The following is a 24,582-nucleotide window of genomic DNA, read 5'->3' as shown; positions in this document are numbered from 1 at the left end:
TTTAAACAAACAAGATTTTCTTAAAAAATGTACAGAGCAAATCATTTCATTATTTCAATTCTTCATACAGTATAAGTCTTTTGTCAAACAAAAGTTACACTGATAATGAATTATTTACAACTTCAAAATATAGACTCAAACTTCAGACATAAAAATTTTAACATCCATTATATTTCAATGATTAGTAGAAATTAAACATCTGCCAAAATGTACAGAATTCAATAAAAACTACCAGTGTTTTCAATACAAGTTTAAGTAGCCAAAAAAAAGTACATCCTTTCATCTCTTCACGATTGGATAAAATCTCTTTTCTCTTTGTCTGCAGGAACAATGCTGCTGGCGTCCTGTGTGATGTTGCTGCTAATAAATAGCTCATTTCATTCAATCTTGCCTCACAAAAGCTACAGTGCACAGAAAGGCATGATTTCATATTTTGTCTTTTTTTGCCTTTTGAATTTAAATGGTCACCAATGAAGAATTAAAGCAGTCAGTTTTCATCTCCCTTTTTTTTTTCCTCTTTAAAAGGGACTCAAACTAACCAATGCACTTCTAAAGAAGTTAAATCCAATTACACGTGAATGATCCAGCAATGAACCACAGACATCAACAGAATTGCAAATATAAACAGCAGACAGACAGAATGACAAGAACATCACTTTCTGCTATTAGAAAGTAGCGCTTTACATTAAGTGGTACGACCCATCCTGTTATTGAAGTACAGCAGGCTATACTGCAAGACTGCGTAGGAAGATTGGAATTTAAGGTTAGAGCTTCAGTGTAATTATACAAGTCAAGTTTATATTTACTCACTGTCCATCCCCTTCTGCCCTCCAAACCTGGGAGAGCGTAGCAGGAGGAAAAGCATGAGTAAACACACCAAGGTTACCTTCTAGCGTCTCTGAAGTCACATACACCACAGGAGCAGTTAATGTAGCAGGAACTTGGACAACCCAACGTAAAGTGAACTTTGCAAAATATGTACATAGATGTTTGTCAGTTATATTACAACTCTATTTTTAAAAAAAAATCCAGTCTGTTTTCTATATATTAGAGTGAAACAATGTTGCATTGCAATTTGCACTAGGTTTACTGCTTTAAGAATCACTAACTTTTAAGTTCACACTGTTAAAGTGCAGATTAATTTCAAACATCAACACGTTAGATTTTATAAGAAGTTTCTAATTTCTTTGTCCAGAAAAAAAATTTTAAGAGCATATTGTATGCATGAGGCATTTCAGTCTGGGAAAAGGATAATGACTTCTTTTCTCCCTCTCCGAAGCCTAGGTATGGTTAATTGTCCCGGCACCATCAACATCAGACCTATAGCTCCTCCAGGAACCAGAATCTAGGACAACCCTGTATACAAGGGTCAACCAGTGAAGGGTGGGAGGGGGAGGAGGTAATAAGTGCAAGTCAACTGATTTCCTACTGAAACTGCTGTTATGATCAGAGTGAAGGTATAAATTACATTTGAAAAATGATACAAAAATAAGAAAAAGACCATGCTCTCTGTAAAAAATATAGTTTTCTGTTTCTTCAAAAAAAAAAGGATAACCTTAAACACACCCAAGGGATTTTTCTTCTTAAGACAAAATGAATGAATCTGATTAAGATTTATATAACATTAAGCGATTTTAATGCCTATTTGTTAGTCACACTTACTATTCAAGGAAGCTTCTAGAAAGGAAAGCCAAATGGTAATACACAGCAATTACAAAAAGAGATTAATTGGTTTTAAAGTAGGTTTGATGAGAAAAATTTAAGATCAAGGATTTTTAAACATAAAACCTGCATGTGTAAAGTGAAGAAACCATAAACTGTCAAGCTACATCCATATTAGATGGTGGCAAAATGGATTTCCCACCAGCTTCACTTGTATTTTAAGTTTTCAGGCCCTGAGTTACACCATACATAAGGAGGTCTTAGAAATGCATCCCTTTTTCAGGTCACATAAAGACATGTTCAAGTGCTACTCTAAAGGGAGAACTCAAAAATAGCATTTTAGCCATTATGGTGGATTCTCCCCCATTCTTGTTCACATTTCCACCCAGGCCACAGAGTTTTACCCTGTCAGCGTTTCACTTTACACCACCCAACCAAATCACAGTATTCAACAGTATTTCTTCATATCAAGTTCATATTAAGTTCTTCATATCATGCCTCTTCATGGCCAGACTGAAATAAGGTTTGTACAGTTTGACTGCCACCTTTTTCCTAACTGCTGCGTTTGTTGAGAGACTTTAATCAAAAACTGTGCTAAGAGTTAAACACCCTTTGGTGTTTGTCTCCTCTCATTTTCCCCCTTTCCCTATAAAGAAAGAAAATTCCTGTTTAAAAAAAGAGAAGAAAAATCCATGAAATTAAGTCCCATTTTTACATAAGAATTTGTATCTCCATTGCTTTTTGGGAGGGGCATTCATATAATGTCTGGAGACACCCATACTACTCAACTCAAAAGACATAGCAAAGGAAAAGACATACTGGAAGGCTTGGCATAACTCCTAGTGTGCTTTCATGAGAATTCTAAACCTCTCAGATGGGTGCTATTATATAGAGTATAAAAGCTTTCTAATATTAAAGACAAAGGTCAATATGTGCTTTGCTGCTAGAAAGGCCTGAGAGAGTTTAGAGAAGGAGCACAGCCTTCCTGTTTTACCTGGCAGTTGGGTTTAATTGTTACTAAAATTTAATTTTGCAAGGGGAAAGACAGCAACATAACAATACCCCTCAAACTATGCTTTGAAAAGGAACTAGTGCTTTCAGCTGCTATATTGTAGTGTTATTTTATTACAAGGCAACTCAAGAGAAAAGCCAAATTAAAAAAAAAAAGTCATATCTCAGTTTAATTTAATTATTCCCACCTCCCCCAACAAAGAAAGCCTGCAAGTCTTCAATGCATTAACATACAAACACCTTGTACATACAACATGTACAATAGTTGAGCCCTTCTATGACAAGTATCTACAGAAATACAAATATACGATGCCTAACATTTTAGGAACAACATTTTGGTGCCCTCTTTTATAAAAAGTATCTGCCTGCCTTCCCTCCTCTTACTTTGGTTAATTAGGAAAGGAAGATATAGTTACAAACTTTTTCCTCCATTTCACTGTACAAGCAATTTAAATGTCTATGCAGGAACCTAACCAAACCAGTAAAACATCCTTCTGCAATGCAGTAATTAGCAGGGAGGAGTTATTTTAAGTGCAGTTTTAAATATGGAAATATTAAGATGATAATACTTCCCTGGTGTTGCTATCAGTTTTAATAAAGAACTCAATTAAAAACTCTGAGCTAAAGAAAGAGACTTCAGGCTGCTGCAGTCATCATTCTCACATATTGGGGAAAAACAACTAAGATAAAGGGACAAATGTATCCCTAGTGGTATCAGTGGAGTTAAAGGGATCAATCTGTTTCACTTTGTTATTCAGTCAGTTCTCCAAGTATCTTCCCAGCTTTTAATGTCAGTAAATAAACATTAAAAGTGCTTAATGTGCAAGGCTAATAGTGATGATAGCACTTTCACTGTTGTTTCATTTTGTTTTTGTTTTGTTTTTTTTTTACAAAAACCTTAAAAACAAACATGAAGGCATATATAAAATACACTTGATTTATGTAACAGATAGAATATAAACCACCAGACAAGAAAAATTATTGCAAAATAGATGAGGATGTTCATTTTTTTTCACTACCAAGTTGTAAAATAAGAAAGTTTCCTTTAGATCTTCTAAGATAAGATACTAGCTCTCACTGCTTGATGATGCAGAGGTTATCTTCACATATTGGTTGAAAATTGTCTCAAAAGCTTCATCTCTGTGTACCATGGCACCAAACACCAAAGGCTAAATGACAGAAAAAAAGATCATGTCAGTCTGGAAATGAAAAATCTTCCCCTAGGTATAGTTTTGGCCAAATCAATAGCAACAGGAGATGAACTCTACTTAAAGTGCATTAATAAAGACATAAGAATCTTTTTCTCTACTAAATCCTTGGATATATGGCAGAATTTCTAAGTTTTTTTCACTTCTCCTCTTCTTAAAACAACTATGGCATAAAATGCAACTGCACAGAGTATTAGCAATGGAGAATATTTCAACTCTCTTTCCTCTCCATCCGCACAGTGCATGATGTTTTCCTGATTGACCTCTGCCTCCGTTAAAGATTTTTAGAAATCTTTATCAGTGCCTCTTTGTTTTGGCTCATAGAATATTTATTTAGGTAGATGAATATTTTCAACCTCGTAATTAAGAAGTACTTCTCAATACCAAATGGCAAATAGGAAGCCTGGTACAATGGTCATGTGACTTTGAGAAAAGTTTATAGGTGATTAGTTTAAAATAAGGTTCAGTCATATGTTATGAAAAGCTACAGTCTCCCAGAGGGTATCTGAGGCTTAGAGAAGCTTAAATCTTCAGCAACATAAGACTGAAACAGGAAAACCACATCTGAGGGTCAGGCCTTTCCACTCCAAAACTGCCTCACCCACAGATACTCTCAAGCCATCAGCTTTTCGTTCCAGACTGCAGAGCAGAGCAGCCCCCATGCTCCTGATGAAGGATGCTGGGGAATGGTCAATGGAGGTAGTGAAATAATGAAGCAAGTCTTTCTGAAGTGTTACAGTAAAATAGCCCAGATGCAGTAGAATAAGTGAAATGTTTAAATTAAAATTCTGAAGCCAAATATACTGAATAACAGACAACTGAATTAAAAAAACCAAAACCAAACCAAACAAAAAACCACACCACTGGAATAAGGAAAAAAAAAAAAAAGCCTTTATGTTAGTGCTAGCCAGCGAAGGAAGACAAAAAGGGCACGAAGTCAAGCACAACAATACAGATACAGCCAGTTACTTACTTTTTGCGTAGATGGTGTTGATACAGCAATACCCATCCCTGATCCCGGGAGAACAGAGAGCACTTTATACTAAAAAGAAAAAAAAAACAAAACCCAGACCAAAGGTATCTTACATACCGAACAATTGCAAAAGGTGCTGAGAAGGTTACACAACTCGTCACTGGTGTATCCTCCCAGCCACAACTAGCAGACCTCTATTAAAAACAAGAGGAGGCCAGACGATGTTCTTTGACTCTGGAGTCAATGGGTATAGCATTGCCCATACTGCGAGAACCTGCCTCTCCTCCTCCCATGCGCTGCGGTGGCACCCAGCCTGCCTGCCAGAACCGGCCCGGGCCCTAAACGGAGCACCCCGGTACCACTACGGCACGTGGGAGCTGGCCCAGCCGCGATGCCAGGGACCACGCTGGCTGCTGGACAGCACGGGCAGGTAGTACACCCTGGCCCTACATGTATATCTGTACGTGAGAGTGTGCTTGTGAGTACCACCGAGAGGTTTCCCTAGAAGTAACATTCATCCACTGTTTAAAGGAGCAGCAAGCAGACCAGAAAAAGCTTCTTTTTCAAAATTAAATAGACAAATGGGGTATGTATAGGTTGTTTTTTGGTTTGGTTTTTTGGTTTTTCTTTGTTTGGTGGGGTTTTTTTGTGTTGGTTTTTTTTTTTAAAGTCAGTCTGTAATGCTAAGGAATACAGTTGGCTGAACTGCGGAATATCCCCAAGGGAGAAGAGACCCTGAGTCTGGCCTGTGTTCCCCACCCCTAAATAAACCCAGGCACAGTATGTTTTTATGCCTGGCTGCATGATCCCAGTCTCATCTTCATTAAAAAAACTACACAGATGCAAAAGGACCTTTATGGCAGTAGACCTACTAAACAATAAGCCAGCATACACTTGAAGTATGATGTTTAAAATCCATCAACATGAATTATGAATTCCAACAGGAATGTTCAAGTTATGCATAAGTGTCAGCTTAATAGACATGTGATATAAATAGAAGGAACTAATTTGAAAATCTGGAGGTACTTAAGCAGTAGACACCAGACTGAGGTGTTTCTTTGCACAGCGTGATTTAATCTGTGGCACTCACGGCCACATGATGTAGTAGAAAGCAGGGGTGCCGCATTTAAGAGTAGGACAAGTTCGGACAGGGTAACAAAAAGTGACATTAAATGCCATATAGAGTGAAGCAAAGCACCAATAAAGCTGTTGGTGACTGCAGGCTGATAAAACTCAACCAGAGAAAGGATCACATTGTACTTGCCATGCTTCCAACCATCCACTTCTTGCCTCTGTTAGTGACGGGATCCTAATTAGATGAAACTCCAGCCTGATCCAGTCTAACAATTCTAATGATTTACCTTTCTCCACTGACAATAATGCCTCAGCCCTCTGAGGCATCTACTTTTAAGATAGTGCATCTACTGATATCAACACACAAACTGAAGTTAGTATTACACAATTCCTGCTAACAATAAATCTTAAAGCCTACACAGCTCTAGCCAATGCAGGAGTTAAGAATCAACACAAATTTAATTTTAAAATAATTCAGAAGTGTAAGGGTTTAGTAAACTACTGTGTTTTTACGGTCATAGTGAGTTTGAGTCCAAATGGCTAAACAAGCGGTTCTGGGAAATATTCTTGATCAAAGAATTACATTTTACTTATAAAAATTATCAACTGCATGCTTTTTCAAACTAACTTAAGCAGAAAAGCAAAACATGACTAGCTGAACATAAAAAACGAGCTTTCGCCCCTATTTGCAACACAAATCAGACATACCTTCTGAATATCTGTTATATCCGTTAGCTTTATAACTTTATTTCTTTTAGATGAGCCAGATTTGGAGCTTTCGAAGCACAAGTAACTGAAGACAAGGAAAGAAAATCCTCATTTTGATACAGTATTCTAAAACAAAGCTCTCAACATCTTATCACTTCTGAAGTTTGAAATCTCACAGGTTAAAACCAGCTTCAAAAAAAAGAATGAGGCACACAATTCAGTTATGGCTTCTAATTTTGAGCAAACGTTTGTAAATTCTAGCAACCAGCTAACATGTCTGAAAGCCCAGAACACACAGTATGTACACAAACACACACACACAAAATCTTGTATTTATATTACTGCACTGAATGGTTAAACCTTACAAGCATTTTAAAGACACAGGAAGCTCGTATATCCTTTAACAGTTGAAATACCAAGTCTCAAAAGGCTTATAAACCTTTTACCATTCTAAAAGAAGATTAATGGAAAACACTGTGTTAGTTTCATGCTATTGTGATGCAAACAAAAGCTCAGATTTCCAAACGCTGGAGAGTACTCTCCATCACTAGGTGACATTGCATACAGATGAGCTTTACTTCCATTCATTACACTCCAAAGGAATTTCAGTGCAAGAGACCCAAACAGTAGTGAGGATAGCTAGTCAGCTCTGGGAGGCTGAGGGGCAAGTAAGGATTAAAACAAAATAAAAAATCAAGTACTAGTTTTGAAACCAAGGCTTGAATTTCTATGTTCTTTTTATTGCACACTGTTTCAAGGAAGCTATACAATCAGTTTCCTTTAAAAAAAAGGAACTAAGAGTATTTGCCAAATAACCATTGATCACAATTCTCCAAATACACTCAGCTTTTAGGTTTCTTTTTTGTATATAGGTAGTATGTTATCCACATCAAGAACTGCAGCGACTAACAGCTAACTATATAGAGCTACTCTCCATTCCTATGCAAGCCTTTCCAAGGCAAAACCACATTTGTTAAGCCTTACCACACCCTAGATTCAGCTCTCCCTCATTATGGTGCTTTCTTGAGGTTTTAAACCACCATGAAAAGGTATTTTTGTTTCAAAACATTGTTAAAGGATTACTTTTAGATTCGATTTTTTAATGCCTGTTAAGTTTCCCTCTTAAGAAATGTGTGGAGTGCAATGACTCACTTTTCTGTGACATAAAGAACTCCATTCCTGATGTAGTCTGTAGGCATCTTCCTATCCCTGTTTATCAAGCAACAGCGCCAGCCATTTTCACACACTGAAAAAGTCATAACAAGAAATCTTGCTTTAAGAAAAAGAGAGACAGACATGCATTAGCCCCAACAGTTTCCTTATAAAACAGCAGAAATCACTGAAAATTAAACTTTAGGTACCTAAAACTAGACATGTTTACAAAGAAAAGCCTAAATAAGGTGTTTTTAGATACCAGAACATCTGTTTTGACACTGTTTTTAAAAAAACACAAAACAAAAACCACTGACACAATTATTCCCTTTAACTTGCCTATTCCACTTGCATTACCACAAAAGGCATGCCAGGCTGTCCATCCTTTCAAAGAACTGCAAGGATGTGGAATGAAGGAGACCGTCCCCATTCATCCTGCTTTAAAGCAAGTCTTTTTAATCAAAAGCTTATACCTGTAAGATTGCACAAAGGGAATTCAACTTTAACCTATCCTTGGCTTTTTAGAAAATACTAGTGTAGCCTCCCTGTTGCATAATACCTGCCAAAGGACGCTCATTTTCTGACAGGTTAAAAACTTCATGGAAATTCCCCCTCTTGGTGGTATGAAAACGACTTGTGTCTTCATCTTTGCTTATTCCAGTTGGGGCGCTTGAGCCCACGTAACTTCTGGATGCTGCTGTTTGAAGCTGCAGAAAAATAAACATGATACCAAAATTTGAACAGCAACATTTAAGGTGAGCTCTTAAAAATAACTTGGCTAACTACTCTTCCTAAAAAAAAGAAATAAAAATAAATCCATAACACAACAATTTTCATTAACTACTTAATAAAGTTAACTGGGGACTATTGCACTGTACTATTGCTATAGCACAAAAGTCTAATGTGCTATCTGAACATAGTCTTTCAAAGTGCTGCCCTTTGATGGACACCCTTTGCAGGGGTGAAAGTGCATGGTGCTAAATGCACCTATCTTAAAATACCATTTTTCTGCAGTAAAAGGTATATCTGATTAGATACAGATAAGTCACTGCACACAGCTCCAATTATTATACTAGTAGGACTAGGAACAGTTAATACATTACCAGTACTTGGCTTGTCTTCAAGAGACAGACCAAGCACAAAATATTATTGCACAAAATAAGTTTAGAAAGAAAAAAGAGCAAACAAAGAAAAAGCCACAGAAAACTGCTTAAGCTCATTATGAATACAAATGCTGAAATTGAAAGGAAGTTTTCCACACTATGATCCATACCTTTTCATGCCCTGACAGCTAGCAGGAAAAGAAACAAACAACACAAATGTGACAGTGACAAAAGAAAAAAGTGAAGTCTATTTAACAGTATAATACATAGAATAAAACATGAACTGAGTGACACTGCAAGATCTTGCTCACAAACCAAAAGACTACACACAATGAATGCAATTAAAAAAAAGTTATCAGTGGTTAGAGCACACCAGTTCAATTTATTCAGGTTGCATTAGAGCCATTGATCTTTCCTTTGCTTTGAAGTTACACTGAATTTTGAGTGTTGACATGTGAAATAAAACTGGAATGGTTGTCAGCATCCTTGACGCGGCAGGGAAAGGGGGGGAAGACAGCATGGAGTTCTCAAAACCGAAGTACTTGAGTAAAATCTACTTTTAAGCAGAGCTCTTGAACCACTGGAGACTGCCCTAGCAAACAAGTCTTGCTTCTGGAAGGACAGCAGGCAGTTTCTTCTGGAAAGCTTGCCTGCGTTTGCTTTTTCATCTTGGTGGGGCACCACACGATCCCAAAGCCTGGCTTTTGTCATCGAAGCATTAACAGCTCTGTTCTTAGCCTTACCATACACGTGCAGTTAAACAACTGGCAAACTGACAACATGCAAGCTCCAGACTAAGCCCTTCTTCTGTAAAGGCCCAATGCTGTCGCAGGCCAACTAGCCTCTGCTGGCTTTTTTTGCACGTAAGTTGGCAACACTCAACACTTCGCAGGATTTAGCGCTTACAAAAGAAATCCAAAGCAAATGAAAAAATGCGCACTGCAATTGCTGACTAGAAACCAGACTGACAAAACAGGCACAGCATAGGGTATTTACCATCCAGCTTTTAGGGTAACTGTAATACAACGATGCCTTGGAGGAAAAGAATAAAGAAAGTTGACATAGAAAGTAAATGGTTGAATGATAACTGTACTATTGCTTCAGTTACTGCCCTTCTGCGGTGCTCTTAGCAATGATCGAGCCCCTGGAACCAATGAAAATAACAGCTTCTCCAAAAATTTCTGTGCAAGTAAAGATCAGATGAATTTTTTGAAGGCTTTCTTGGACAAGTTATTTGGCTCCATATGCACGTAACCGCATGAAGCTCCATGCCCCAAAATGTAAAAAAGTCAGGGCAAGAGGTCTAATGCATTTTGTGCTGGCATGAGGATTATTCCTGCTCTCTGCTACACTGATTCCTACCTACCCGTTATATAAAGAGATTAAAAAAAGGTGTTTAAACTTCAGTACCGCATCCCATCCGGTGGCTGAAGATATGAGAAATGTTTCCTCTTCTACCCTTAAAAAAAAAATCAGCTAATTTATCCATGAGCACCCAGGCTTGAGACAACCTATGGTCGATTACTCAAAAGAAAAGCATTGCATCCAATTTTGGTAAGCCTTAAATCTAACTGGAAGTGATTGGATTTGTAATGTTGGAAGAGTCCTGACTGTCTAAAAACATCACCAGCAACCTGGAGGCCGGAATATCTGGAGGTATTCCTTTTCACTTGATCTGTTGTCAGCTTTTGACATACAACCTTTACCCATCAGATACTGTTGATACGATTGTTCTCTAAGGACACAAGGTCAAAGTGGTGGTATAGGCAATGAATATTGCATTGTGTCTAGGTTTACAGTGTCTTGTATGCTGTTTAACGATAAGAAGCCAAAGCAAATGTACATATGCTGGCACTACATGTTTTTGGGCTCTGCCTTTTCTATGAAAAAAATGAAAAACCTATTTGGTTTTTACTTTTTCATACAAACCCCCCTGTTTTTTATACTATGAGGTTCCCAGAAATCTCTCAAGGGGTAAGAAAGTTTGTCTAAAATTACTGAGACCAAGTTAATGGTTTCAAAGACATTTAGAAGCAGATAATGCACATCCTTTCCAGGCAGACAAGCCAAGCCCATAAAGTCAGGCACAGTAGTACTAAAACTCTGGTCTACTTGTCAAAACTTAAGCCATGAGGAAAAGCCAGAAGGGATAATTACTCTCTAAGTTTATGGATTCAAGTTCAGCAATTCATAGCTTTTCCACCTCCAAGGCAGATTAAAGACGCCTGGCAAGAAGCTGCCACCACCACCACAGTATGTGAATGATAACCTGTAAGCTTGAGAAGCACAGAAACCTTTAAGCCCATCTTCTGCAAGCAAGAGAAATACCAGCTATGGACAGCTCCATCCAACCGCTCGTTCACCTCTCTTGTCCCTTGGAAAACAGGAGCAAAAGACTCACTTTCTGTCAGAGACTGTCTTTCTCTTCTACTTCCTTCTGAAATACTCAGATTATGCTGCAGTTATTTTACCACCAGCTGCTCCATCACCCCCAGAACCCCATACTACTTCTTCACAGGTTAACAACCAAGGGTTCATGTGTTTAACCCTTTGGCTCTCCAGTTGTGTACCCAGGCTGAATTATTGCTAAGTGCTGCACATTTTAGTCAGTGAGCTTATGACGGTACTCAGATACTCCATGAACGTAATTAGATACCGTAATAAGAGGCATTAAGCAAATGCTAAAATGGGATTAGACTGAAGTTTTATTACAACTATTTTTATTTTTAAACTAATAATCATTGACAAAATCAGGGACATGGAAAAGCATGACTTGCTTTTCAGTTGTCATGTCAGGCCCCAAAACAATTTGCAAAGATGCACAAAACGCAACACTTAAAGATTTAACTATGAGATTTTAACAAAAGAAAAATTTACTGTTGGAGTACCAACATGGTGAAAAGTCATTTATCACCACTATGTTAAAAGGTCATCCAATACAAATAACCATAAGACATAATGCCTAAATCTGTAAACTGCTTTATTACTTCTATTAATGCTTATCCCATTAGTAAGCTGCATATTACATCCAAGCCTTTGTTTATTTTTTAACTAACTGTCTTCAATCTACAAAAGCAGCTGAATTTCCACTGAAAAAGAATGTCTGAGAACAGAGAAGGGGAATACAAAAAGACTAAATTTTGACAATAAAATCACACAGAATGTATGTTACAGAAATTTATATGAATATGGATGGTGTTATTTTTGTGTATTTAGCTTCATACAACTTCTAGTATATGTATATTTATATACACATTTTGATAATAGATTTCTTTCTTACAAGAAACAGAATCCATATAAAAACTCTGTGGATCATGAAAATAATTAAAAAAAAATAGAACTAACATTGACTTGTAGGATTTAATTAACCTTCCTTTTAATGTGCTCTAGTCACTGGGGAAAAGGGAGAGGGAGAAAGGGATCCGATTTTCAGATGTTGGGAATGGAGGGACAAAAAGATTTATTACCCTTACCCGTCTCGACACTGTAGCATTAGATCTTTCTTTGAGCTGAGGATCTGTCGGGAGACTTGTCCAGATGATATAAGGAGTATCATACTTAGCTCTTAGTCTGGGGCATCGTTTGAAGATAAAATCAATAAGGAAAAATTTGATTCCAGCATAGAGTCCTGAAAAAAAGGTCACTTTAGTAGGCACGTTAAAGGGCATTAAGAACATCACTGCTTTGATCATGTTTTAACAAGTTCATGAATGAAACCAAATTCTATATTTTCAGTCATAGTGCTAAACCATTCTCTTGGTTTTAATATTTTGATTCTTCTTCCAGAGGCAAGAAATTATTTTTCTTTTCCTCTGCTGCACAGATTCCTTCCTCCCCATCCTCAGTTCTTTTAAACCACTTACGTAGCTTCTTATGATGCAGAAGAATATTAAAATAATACAAACATATATTCCTTGTTGCCAGAAGCATTCTGAAAACATTATATACTTCCAAAACAGAAAATGTGCCAGAGCATTCAACTCTGCAGCTCCCTGCAGGAATTTAAATGGCAACAGAGGGCTCTCATGTACTACATTAAACTCTATCTTCCAGTCAGTACGTCCTCTTATCTTAAACAAGGTATTTCCTTGCATTCTGCCAGATTAATAAAGGCTTGAAATACTCTCTCAAAACTTTACTGAATGCAATTCAGATCTCTTTCTAAGAGTCAGTGTAAAAAAATAATTCCTCACACATCTAAGTCAATTGTCACATCAAGCAAACCTATGTTAATGTTCAAGCTAACACAGTTTGACGTTCAGTGCCACTAAAAGTAATACTGATTTGATCATATCATTACTTTAATGAAAAAAAAAAAAAAAAGAGAATTCTTGGTTCACAGGACGTGGTTTCATATCTTAGAAAAAAAGACAGTCTCATGCTATAGCAAAAACCCTCTTTTCCCAATTCTCAGTTGAGAGTTTAAGTATCTGCAACTTCACCCACAGTAATCTGTTCATTTTGTCCAGCCTATCTTCCAAGTTTTATAAGGAGTCCCATTAACCCTTTCATTTTTCCCAACCCTGTCATTTTTGTGCCTTCTGTGTGGTCCCACGTATTTAATTTGCAAGGATGTATGAGTGAAAAAAAAACCCCAAAATATAGGACTTTCTGGAAGCCTTGTAGCTGACAGTCTGAAGACCTCTGCTAATAGCTCATCATAAAGTTCCCCTCTTCAAGGAGTGAATGCATTATCCAGTCTTTTTCTGTTATATTATGTATCCAGAGATGGTTTTAAAAATGCACACGACAACGTCAAGCACAATGAAAATACTTTAAAACACTGCATTACTTATTAATGCAGAGTTTTCCTTCTTAAACTCTAAAATTCTCCCTCTAAAGATCACTTTAAGTTTTAACACATTAAGTCTAGAAACAGATCAATTATTTATTACGTTTACCCATTGCAAGCCCAATAATCCTGTAGGGCAAAAAGCAGGATGCAATAAAAGCTGCCCATAGAGTAATGTAGAGCTTCTGTGTTATTTCTGGCTGGACCCACATGAACAAGCTGAAAACAAAAAAAGAAACAAAATTTTATTACTAGCATTCCAGACATTGGTCAAGTCTTGTTTTAAGAGGAAAAAAAGACTCATGTCAGATAACTTACTTTTTAATTTTTTCCAGTATGTCTGCCATCTTGCCAAAAAGGTTCTACATAAGAAGCAAGAGAATTATAACCAAATCCTGCATTATTTTGAGCTTTTTCTCCACATAATAGAAAACAACAGTTATCTTACCCTGTTGGTAATAAGCAATTCCCAGAAGTGAGGTTTTTTAACTCATTTTTAGCCATTTATGTACTTCACGATTGAGTAAATACAGAACAGAATAGCAATACTCAATAACTGCCATCTCATTTAACACCTTGTTCTGAAACTCGTGATTGACTGTTAGAAGTGAAGAAGTTACCTTACCCCACTGTCACAACTGGAAAGTATTTACATCACGGCAAATATTTTAAATGAACGTGTCAATCTAAGAGTTAAGAACTTCTGTCAGTAAGTAACAAAATGGGAAGTTTCTTCACGCATTTTGAGCACTGAAATCTCAGGCAGTGGTTACTGAGTTCATCTAATGTTGGACTCGTAGCTTCTTCAGAAACACACCACCCCCAGGTGTTTATGACGTACCCTTCGAGTTACTAGATTCCACAGAATTCCAACAGTTGTTGATGCAAACAGACCCCTGCTCAGGACTAAGAGGGTTATTCAGCCATCTCCTCTAACCGATTCTTGCTGTCACAGGACCTGTAAACTTCACCTTCCCAATAAATTTCCAAAGGCGTTCATATAAACATATGCACCACCACCAGCAGAAGGAAGGAGATCAGCACACACAGTTGGCGAGACAAAGGTAAGCTACTTTCAGCAGTGACACATCGTTAGACAAGGCACAAGGCTGCAGTTCAACTGGATGGTGGAGTCACTCAGCTGCTAGGGTAGCTCAGCAAACTGATGTAGCTGGGAGAAAACCTTTGCTCACCCTCTCCCACACAAGCAGCAGATTTCAGGGCTGTGGTGCTTAAAACAGACTATTTCAGAGATGCTGTGCAAACTGTTGAATTAACACAGCTAAACAGACAGTTGAAGGAATAGGGCCTCTTACACCAGTTTTGCAACTAGCAGATTTGGGAAATGGATCCATACTCCAGTACACTGGTAAGATCTGCCACCTGACCTACATTATCAGAAGCTCATTTGCATATATTACGGGAAAAACCATCAGAAGCTGCTTCTGTTCCCCTTCAGACCTCGCTCAGAGCTGTGACGGCAGAATTTTGACCGGTTCTCTGAAGCATCATGCCATTCCAGAAGCTCCAGGCATCTTACTGAGATTTCTATTGCTTGTAAGTAAAGAACCCTATGCAAGGAAAATATTGCTTGTTTAAGTGTTTGTTTTCACATGCTGCATAACAAAGTACTTTGACCACTTGGACTATGAACCTCCTTGTTCTAAGGAAGCAGCCAGAGAAGTCCAAGAACAGCACAGTACCTGCGCCTTCTGAGCCACGTCTAGAACAAGCTGAAACTTTTCAGACACCGTCAGGTCCTCTTTTGGGGGTTCCTTGGGCAAGAAAGAGATAACCCATTAATTTTCAGCTCAGCTAAAACTGGTATTTTACAAAATTCCTCATGAAAACATGACTCCTCAACATTCTTGGCAATAGTCCTCTTGCTTTAAACAGTCTCTAAATTTGCCAAGTTCCTCCCTTGTTTCAGATCTACTGTTTGCACTGGTTATCTTTAGTTATCAATGCTTTTCCTCCACCGTATATGCAAACATAGTAACATGAGGCTGTGAAAGATACAGTAAGTCTTTGGAACAGCATGGTTACAATGACTTTCAGTCTATGAACACACGCTTAAATTGACCTACTTCTGGTCTAGCATAGAAATGTCTTTTTTTTTTTTTTTTTTAACTTTTACATCTATAACTTTATTATTTATTTATTTTAATAGATTATCGGCCTTTTAAGAGTAACAAAATTATCCTGGAAGCAAGGCCTCACTAAGTCTTACTAAAAGGGTTGAAATTCAAAGAACTCCATCTTACTTACAATACTTCCTGCTTAAAGCAGGATATGCAAATATTTATTTCAAAAATAATACAGAGATAACAGAATGCAAGGCTTCCTGAAGATCCCATAGGATCTAACTTGTCCCAAGCTGGCATATTAACATCTATTGCAGAAATGTAATTCAAGTTTGGACTACTTTATGGTGAAACACCCAAACCTAGTGCTGTTGGTGAAGATTTCTAAATTTAAAGAGAAAGAAAAAAGCTGTAGTGTCTTTATTTGCATCTCACTCTTCTCTCCTTTTACAGCTACCCACATAAAGACAGAGGAGGGTTTTGAAGGTACAACTTTTAACATAGGCATATAGGCCAAACCCATCAAAGACCTACCATGGGTTCAGAAACTTCAGGCACAATGCTCCACTGTATTCTCCAACCCCTAGAAGTTATGGAAATAGTTAAAGAGAGCAAGTACTTCTTCTCCACCTGCCAACATGGATTATTTGTAAGAGGTTAAAAAGTAGTTTTCTGCAACAAGCACTTACGGCTTAAAAATAAAAAATAAAACAAATAATCCCCAAATCAACAAAGAACCCACAAAATAACATAAGCATAAGTGGCCAACAACAGACAGCTTTAAAGGTATATACATAAAAAAAAATTATATTAGCTAGGTGGATACTACACAGAATCACCGCTTGTGGGTTTTACAACAAAAGTGAACTGTGTGCACAGAGTAAATAATTAGGAATATTTTTTCTTGGGTTTTTTATGTGAACAAAATTGTATCAACCTATTCTGGAGCCTATTTGCTACTGGCAATTTTCAAACAGAGTGTCAGACAGTAAGTATTAATTAAGAAATCAGAAAATTATTTTAAAATATGCACATTAAGATCCTTCCTGCCATCTTTAGCTTTTTAAGGGGGAAAACACCATTAGCCTAAAATAGCATTTTTAAGAGATCTTCTCAGTACAGAAAATGTACTTTTTTCTAAAAAAAGAAAGTCTTAATTTTTAATAGAGACCAAATATACAAATGGAAAAAGCCTGCCATTTTAAGCCTAGGTAAAAAATCCTCTCCAGGGAAAAGCAGCAGGGTTCAATATTTAAGGTGATGTTCTCCACCTACTCTGAATACTGCAGAATATTTTTATTTTAGAATTTTAAAGTGTTGAGGGGTTTGTCTGAGAACATGCAGAATCATTTATGATGACCCAAGTCGCAGGAAATGAAGACAATTCCTTAGAATAGTCACAAATTATAGAAACTGAGCAATGAAATTAAGGATATTAGAGTTTGAATTTCACTTTGTTAAATTTAACTCACAATGTTAGAACAGGTAACAGTTTATGACTCAGTGCAAGAATAATAAAACATCTTTCAAGCAAAGTGTTACAAGACAATAATCTAGTATTTAAGTAAATACCTGGCTATGAGGTAATTTAGGGACAACCTCAAAATTGCTAAAAATAAGAACATAGGAATGGCCCAGCCATGCCATACAGCATTCATGTAAATCTGCAGATTAAGAAGAAAAAAGAAAAAAAGAAAAAGAGATGTGGATTACAAACTGGGGTACAGTGAGTTGTATGAAATACCGTTTCCCACTGTACTGTTGGTTTCAGAATCACACAACTCAGATCACAAAAGTTAATAAGTTTCAGCCACCCCATGACAGACAATAGCACTGCATTCATGAATGTAAAGTCGAAACTAAAAGATTGAACTAAATCTCCAGAGAGGACACTTAAATAGTGCTCAGCTGCTTGAAAGAATGAATATTTCCAACACTGCAATTGCATGAAGTTATAGAAAAAAAAAGTAAACCTTAAAGTTTGTGAATCTGCTACATGACCATGATACGGTCTGATCTCACCTAGATCAGCTGAAGCAGTGGTACGGTAGAAGAGTTCTGACAGCCCCCTTACAGGGCGATGGGATAAACTCTTGCTGTATTATTTCAGGTCAACTAAAGCCCAAATTTTTACCAAGCTTAAAAAGACTGTAGGAAAACAGGCCTTATTTTACCTAACAAGTACAGACACAAAGTGCTTCAAAAGGTGTTCTGTCTCCTTCCCAACTTCTGAAAATACAGAGACTACAGCCTCCCTGCCAAGAGACATTAGGCTAATTTTTACTGATAACCCCAAAATGAAGCATCGCTCTGGCTCTGAGGTCCCAGAGCTTTCTGAACAACAGCTGAAGTTCCTTCCTTCACCTTGTATCTGAAGAATGGGTTTGTCAGGACAGGTGAGAGAAAAATCAGTTCATAAGGAAAAGGGACAGACACAGGGCACCAGGAGGGGGAAGTCTCCTCAATATTCCTTGAGCTGTGCCATCAAAGCAGCATTAAGTAAGGCTCTGTAACTTACAGGGAGGGATCGTTTAACGAAAAGGTGCGTGACACTTTCACCAAACAGGTTCATTCAACAACTACTGGTAATAATTTCTACAAGTATCAAAATATTTCATATATACCGTGACCAAAAGAATTTAGATCATTTAATTAACAATTGGAAGGAAAGCAAATAAAAACTCTACTAAACAGTTATGTCACTTTGTGGCATTCAAACCTCCTTACATAGCATGGGAATACTTGAATTTAGTTCATAGACCCAATGTTTGCACATTAAATGATACTCAAATCAGGGCATTTTGTTTCTCATCAGTAAGTATGATCCTAACAAAGGCCAAAGAGCACTGATGGTGAACAATAGCTTCTTATCAAACACAGCTGCTATCAGCATTTCAGCCCCGGACAAGGGATTTTGCAGATGCTGAAGTAACCATCAAAATACAGTACTGGGAGACAGGAAACAAGAAATGACAGAATGATGACCAAATCGTTCTAAGTTATTTTAACAGTTTCAGAACTATGCTACAATAAACCCAGAATACACAATTTAAGTGGCTTTGAAATATAATTGAAGTGACAACTACCAGTATTTTGTGTTAAATGAAATTACACTGTTTGATTTGACTTACATTGCAGCATAACCCCATCTCAGATATGGCAGTTTCAATGAATTTCGTTAAATAATACATTTAAAAGTTCTTATTACTCCTGGAGGAATAGGATAACTTACAATAAAGGCAATAGCAGAAGTGTAGATAGAATACCAGTCTGATAAGGCAGAAAGATTCTTCACAAAATTAGTAACAGGTTTGGCACCTCTCTCTAAACAGAAGTGGAGAAAAAATACAACTGTTAGAATTAGCTGGCAGTGGTTAAATCACTTGTAAATGACAAACACCCAAATCAGAAAATTAACAGGAATATTCAAGACATGGAAAGATAAAAAGGCTAATCCAAATTAAGAAAAATGAAATCCATCAATGTAACTGAACTAGTTAGGTAATGCATTTCCAAAAACTAAAGTGTTATTCAAGACAAAGGTTATGTCTAAACTCTGAAGTACAGACAAAAATAATCAATACCCTCTACAAGGGTACCCTGGATGCTGATAGCAGTCTGTTCTGAGTCCTGTTCACGCTACCCCGAAGACCTCCGCACAGGTCAGTTCATCCCACTGTAAAACAAGGTAAATTAGCCTGACTGGACTCCAAGCCACCAAGGAACAACTTGCTGCTGCTTGACCAAGCTAGCTCAAAACCAGGATAGATCTCTCTTGGCTACGTTTCTGCAGAAGTATATCCATTGGTAGCATTTTGCTGCTTACTCTTCCTAAGCCAAGAGACACAGGACCTTGCTGCCTGAAGAAGTTTTTCTCCCACCTCTGCAGACCTTTGCTCTCACAGTCACTGCACAGGAGACAAACCTGGGCTGGGAGAGGCATCACTCCCATGCACAGATGCCCACAGCAAGAGGAGCTCTTCCTCAGCTCCCCAAAAAAGACTTGTCCTTTACCCTTCCTATTCCACTAAGTTCTTTTACCACTTGGGCAAACTAGCTAGGGGACACAAGAAAACAGGAGAGGGCTGCTGCAAGAAGACCTTTGCTTTCTCTGTTGGAACACATGGGTTTTGCCTTCCCTGCTGAGAAGAGTGACGACTTCTCTTGCACAGGAGGCCCCTGAAGCACCCATCATCGTTTGCAGTATAGCTCACAACTTTCAAAGGCTTTCCTCAAGAGAACCTGCGACTTGCTGTTCAAGTTTGTTTGGCTTGGAATTCAGCTATCCTTGACACATTCCCTATGGGAAGTAATTACAACAGCTAGGACTAGACTTCCTTGAGTATCAGGACAACCAAAGCAGTGGATGAAGTAAGTGGAAGGGCACGCTTGAGGCACTGGAGGTGGTCACGGACTCGAGCACTGCTCCACCATCCTCCACCAAACCTGCAGGGAAACCGCTGGTGACAACAGGGGTCTTGAGAGCATCCAAGGGTCTTGAGCTCTGGGTGGTTGTCAGGCACCCCTGGACAAGAGGGATCTAGATTTTGTAGCTCACCAAGTGGAAGTTAAGAACCACTTAAAGCTTGAGCTTAATACTGCTTTTTTTAAAAGCTATTCTGAAGGCAATGCACATCTACCAAGGAGAACAGGTCACAAGTGCTCTCTCAAATGAAACTAGAATGAATACCAGTATTAGAATAAGGAGAACAAAACTGACCTTACATGGAGATTACAGACCCTTATTTCAACTTCACCTTCCCCCCTACAATAATTTAACAATTTGGAGCACAAATCAGCCATATTTTTTTTTTCAGGCTAGCAATTCTTTGCTGTACAGAACTTCTGGAGGGCTTAACTACTTTGTTTAACCCGCCATCTTGCATCCTCCACCTTCCAAAATAATTTTATCAGCTATTCAATAGAAAGAAATGCAAGACACACTCAGGGTATGCACCGTCCAACCCTTCCTTCTTTAAAAGCATAAGGTAATAGACCAGCAAGCGAACTACCAGCAGCTCCAGGTATAAGCGTATGAACGCTGTTACTTCTGCCATTGGACAAATACCCTGTTCTCATTCATTACATGTTTACACATTTTAATTGACATTACATTTTTAGTTCAGAGATACCCTGTGTAATTCAAGATTAAAGGCAAGCTTCTACCACCGCTCCTCTAAGTTACTTTGCACTCCAAACACTAATTCAGGATTTCAGAATTGTTTCTGCTTATGAACTAGCAGAAGTATTTCAAAACACTATATTTTAAAATGCAGCAACCCTCCCAATAGGGTTACTAAGAACTATTTTTACTTCCAGAAAATAAAATACTGCTAAGTACTTACTTAATCTTCTCATATTTTCAGTCAATCTGAAAAATAAAGGATAAAACCAACTTGTTAAATAGGCAAGTAGTGCACAGTTGTGTACATTTGGTCCCTGAAATACTGCTCACAGTTATAAATTAGATGTTTGTGCATGAAGCTTCGTTCTCGCCTGTTATAAAATGTGTTTCTAGTAACTAACACAGCCTGCCTTGCATCAGACCAAAAAACTGAAATGTAAAAGCTCTCCAGCCTAACTAAGACTTTGTCCACAGTTTTTGAGAGGCATATGACAGAATGTGGTAAATAATATAACTCTTATCCTACCTCAGATAGCAGATAAAGTTCAAATTTCATGTTTTGGCCAAAGCATTCACGAACCTTTTGAGATGGTTCTGTACTTTCAGTTTTATTACTTGTTATGCAAACACTTGTTTAAACCATGTAAAAGGTTGTAAAAAAAAAAGAAAAGAAAAAAAAAGCCACTTGCAAAGAAGCCAACAATTTCATACAATCACATTACAGATTTACCTTCTAGCACTAAGTGGCTCTTCTGTTTCCACTGTATTCTCTTCTGGCTGAAATCTGAAGTCCTCAACATACTCCCCAAATTTGTCACAAAACCACTTCTGGAGTCTTGAACAGATTGTGTGACTACGCTTATCTGTAAAAAAGAAGCACTAAGTATCAGGCTAATACTAGAAGACATCTTCATCCAAAGCCTGCCCTTGCTCCTGCATGCCATGCTTCATTGGAAAGCAAACTTTGTACAACTTTCCTGTCCTTCACCAACACTCTTCACAGAAACTCACTATGCAATTTACTTCTGCCATTGCACAGAAACCCTGACTGCACTGAGCTGGTAAAATAAGACTAAAGGTTACTCCTGCTTTGTTCTAAGTATGGCACATGGAAGCACCTTATTACCAGAAGTATAGAGCTTACTTAAACATCCTAACAAACGAGAATTTTAGCAAACACTGTAAAAACATTTGCTGGTTAAGAGGTTCCTGTAAACAAAAGACTGACATAAATCTCAGCGCTCCTATTTTGCTGAAGTATCACGTCGAGAAAAGCAAACGTAAAGCAAAACACTCCTGAGCAGAAAGCAGGACGACCACCTTGCAGCCATACAAATTTAACAGGAAAGGTAGGTGGAAACTTAAGCAAGATTCTGCAAGAGGCATTTTTCCTACCACTTTCCAACCATTTATAGGCTTGCAAAGATTGTGTGTGTGTGTGTGTATATGTGTGTATATATATCTCTCTCTCTAAAACATGCGCCTTCTTTTTTTTAAAGCCAGGCTACAGAAATTATGCTGTTTATGCCACTTTCTATATATGGAACATACAGGCATAATACTGCCTGGAAAGTCTCATACAGCAAAGTAATGAAGCGATCCACACTTTTTGTATGTCAGTTTCAGTGGAAATATATAACAAATATATGGATATATGGAAATAGTAGAAGGGTAAAAGCCTTATGGTAGCACAAGTGAGAACAAAACCATCATCTTTTGCTTTACCTGTAATTCAGAAAATCACTGTCTAGAAGGAACAGACAGACTATTCTTTGGAAAGGTAGGTCAACACAGCAATTTTCACGAAGGGTACACTGGTCACAACTATTCCAGAATCAAACTTTGTACAGAACTCCATAAAATTAAGATATGATTAAACAGAGGCATGAAAAATTAATCAGCCAACTACAACAGCCAAAATAATGCTTTTAAACATGTGAGAAAAAGCAACCAGCGTTCAGAAAACAGAATCAAACTATTTATTAATGAATGACAGTGGTATCTAGAAAAAACAGGAATTTAGTGACAGTTTACAGCTGAGACAACACTACAATTTGAAAATAAAAAAATATTTTTTTATTAGCTTCCCACATGCTAATACTTCAGAGAGTACTGAGAAAGAAATTTTGAGTGTACAAGACAGGAAAAAAAATGGCAGGTTATAGTTCACATAACAAAAAGTCTTGACATTATGGGAGTACAGGAGAAGCAACTTCAAATTTAATCTGCAGATTTAAAAGCCTAAGTCTCAATCAAGAGATGTGGGGTGGAAAGCTTAAGTGTACTGAAAGATTGAGAATCTGCCTGCTGCCTCAGTTCTTTCAGAAAACACTATGCTATTGAATTCATAATAAGCAGCAGCTTGAGAAATGTAGACGACAGTTTAGGTGTCCAAAGAATGAGTACCTCTTAAGCCTATTCCTTCTCCAGGATGTCTTTTCTTTTAGAAAAAGGAAGAAGTAATCAGTTAATGGCATAAAAGAGCTTTTACAGTTGAGAACAAAATAGAACATCTTTTCTATGTATTATACCTGTTTTCTGGTAAGTCAAGGATCAGCAAAGCATGCAAGAATGATGATGTCAGGCAACAGGTTTCATTATATTCCTAGAAGCTATACAATGCACAATAAACTCCTTGCTCAGGTGTGCAAAGTCAACTACAAAAAGTAAATGCAGAAGAGGTAAGAAGCTGCTCAAGTGGTCTTTCATATTCAGCTTCTTCGGAAGCCTGCTTCAGGACCCAGCAAGTTTTTCAGCAAGGTTTGATCTTCTAAGGATCAAAAGAAAGGGGTGGAAAAAGTCTGACTGAATCAAATTGCTCGTAGAGATCTGACCAAGATTACCTGTTCCGTTGGCTTGTGTCTGTGGCTTTGCAGGTTGCTGAGCTGCTGGCACCTCTTCCGTCCTACAAAGAAAATGGAAACAATGTGAAATGCTACAGATGAAGAATTTTTTTCCCTCTTAGGTAAAGGGAGCACCGGAACCTCCGCGGCTTCCACAGCTGAGATAATACAAGATGACAAGAAAAAACCCACACTCACGCCCTTTCGCAAGAGTCAAAATATTCACCGCACGTTGCACTTGGGATCCAGGGAAATACCGTCCGCTGGAAGGAGAGGTGCGGTTTAGCCATTTCCTGCCACCGACAGCTCCATTTCAACTTACAGCTACTACATAATTTAGTATCAAATTTGTTGCATTACTTATGCCTTTGTGTTGTATATTCATTTCAATGCCTGCCAGGAAAACTCTTCAGAGTCCTGACTTCTCCCACAGTAATAAATGAAAGGGATTCCATATCGCAAGTTGATAACCACAGTACTAGAACAAAATTACAGTTTAATGCGTGAACCTTGAAATCTGCCATCGTTACCAGAGTCAAACACCACTCATCTTCACAATGAGAGGAACGGGTGTCAAGAATTATCTTGTAAGCTCTTGAAATGGGCAGATACCAACCAATTCTAAAAATATTTTTTTTAAAACTTGCAAAATTGAAATAACAGTCTGAAAAAACAAGACAAAAATGTTCTAAAAATATATGGCAAGTAGCAGGCACCATTAGTCTCACCTTTCAAAATGAGTCAAGAATAATATTCTCATCCATTAAAAGTGAACAGATTTTGGAAAACACAAATGCTTTTGCTATTCTGCACATGTGCAAGGCTTCAAATTACATTTACACTATCC

At 37.7% G+C, this 24,582-nt stretch overlaps 1 protein-coding gene across 4 annotated transcripts in view; it reads right to left on the bottom strand.

Moving 5' to 3' along the window:
• Positions 1-314: 314 nt before the first annotated feature.
• GRAMD4 (GRAM domain containing 4) overlaps positions 315-24,582 on the bottom strand; it is a 78,058-nt gene continuing 53,790 nt past the window's right edge. For 2 of the 4 annotated variants that reach the window (XM_069801894.1, XM_069801897.1), the window contains 17 exons: positions 23,736-23,797; positions 21,623-21,755; positions 21,113-21,138; positions 19,000-19,091; positions 17,340-17,431; positions 16,302-16,350; positions 15,387-15,458; positions 14,002-14,045; positions 13,793-13,902; positions 12,365-12,519; positions 9,888-9,923; positions 9,062-9,079; positions 8,348-8,495; positions 7,789-7,882; positions 6,637-6,721; positions 4,855-4,923; positions 315-3,842 (listed from right to left, as the gene is read on the bottom strand). In XM_069801894.1, the coding sequence (XP_069657995.1) occupies positions 3,741-3,842; positions 4,855-4,923; positions 6,637-6,721; positions 7,789-7,882; positions 8,348-8,495; positions 9,062-9,079; positions 9,888-9,923; positions 12,365-12,519; positions 13,793-13,902; positions 14,002-14,045; positions 15,387-15,458; positions 16,302-16,350; positions 17,340-17,431; positions 19,000-19,091; positions 21,113-21,138; positions 21,623-21,755; positions 23,736-23,797 (1,387 nt within the window). In that variant the 3' untranslated portion in view covers positions 315-3,740. The remainder of the gene's footprint in view (positions 3,843-4,854; positions 4,924-6,636; positions 6,722-7,788; positions 7,883-8,347; positions 8,496-9,061; positions 9,080-9,887; positions 9,924-12,364; positions 12,520-13,792; positions 13,903-14,001; positions 14,046-15,386; positions 15,459-16,301; positions 16,351-17,339; positions 17,432-18,999; positions 19,092-21,112; positions 21,139-21,622; positions 21,756-23,735; positions 23,798-24,582) is intronic. The other 2 variants (XM_069801895.1, XM_069801896.1) reach the window with 2 other exon arrangements.

The sequence above is a fragment of the Haliaeetus albicilla genome, chromosome 14 (assembly GCF_947461875.1).
Source record: "Haliaeetus albicilla chromosome 14, bHalAlb1.1, whole genome shotgun sequence".
Lineage (NCBI taxonomy): Eukaryota > Metazoa > Chordata > Aves > Accipitriformes > Accipitridae > Haliaeetus > Haliaeetus albicilla.
The sequence above is the reverse complement of the archived record's forward strand: the minus strand, read 5'-3'. Positions and strand labels throughout refer to the sequence as shown.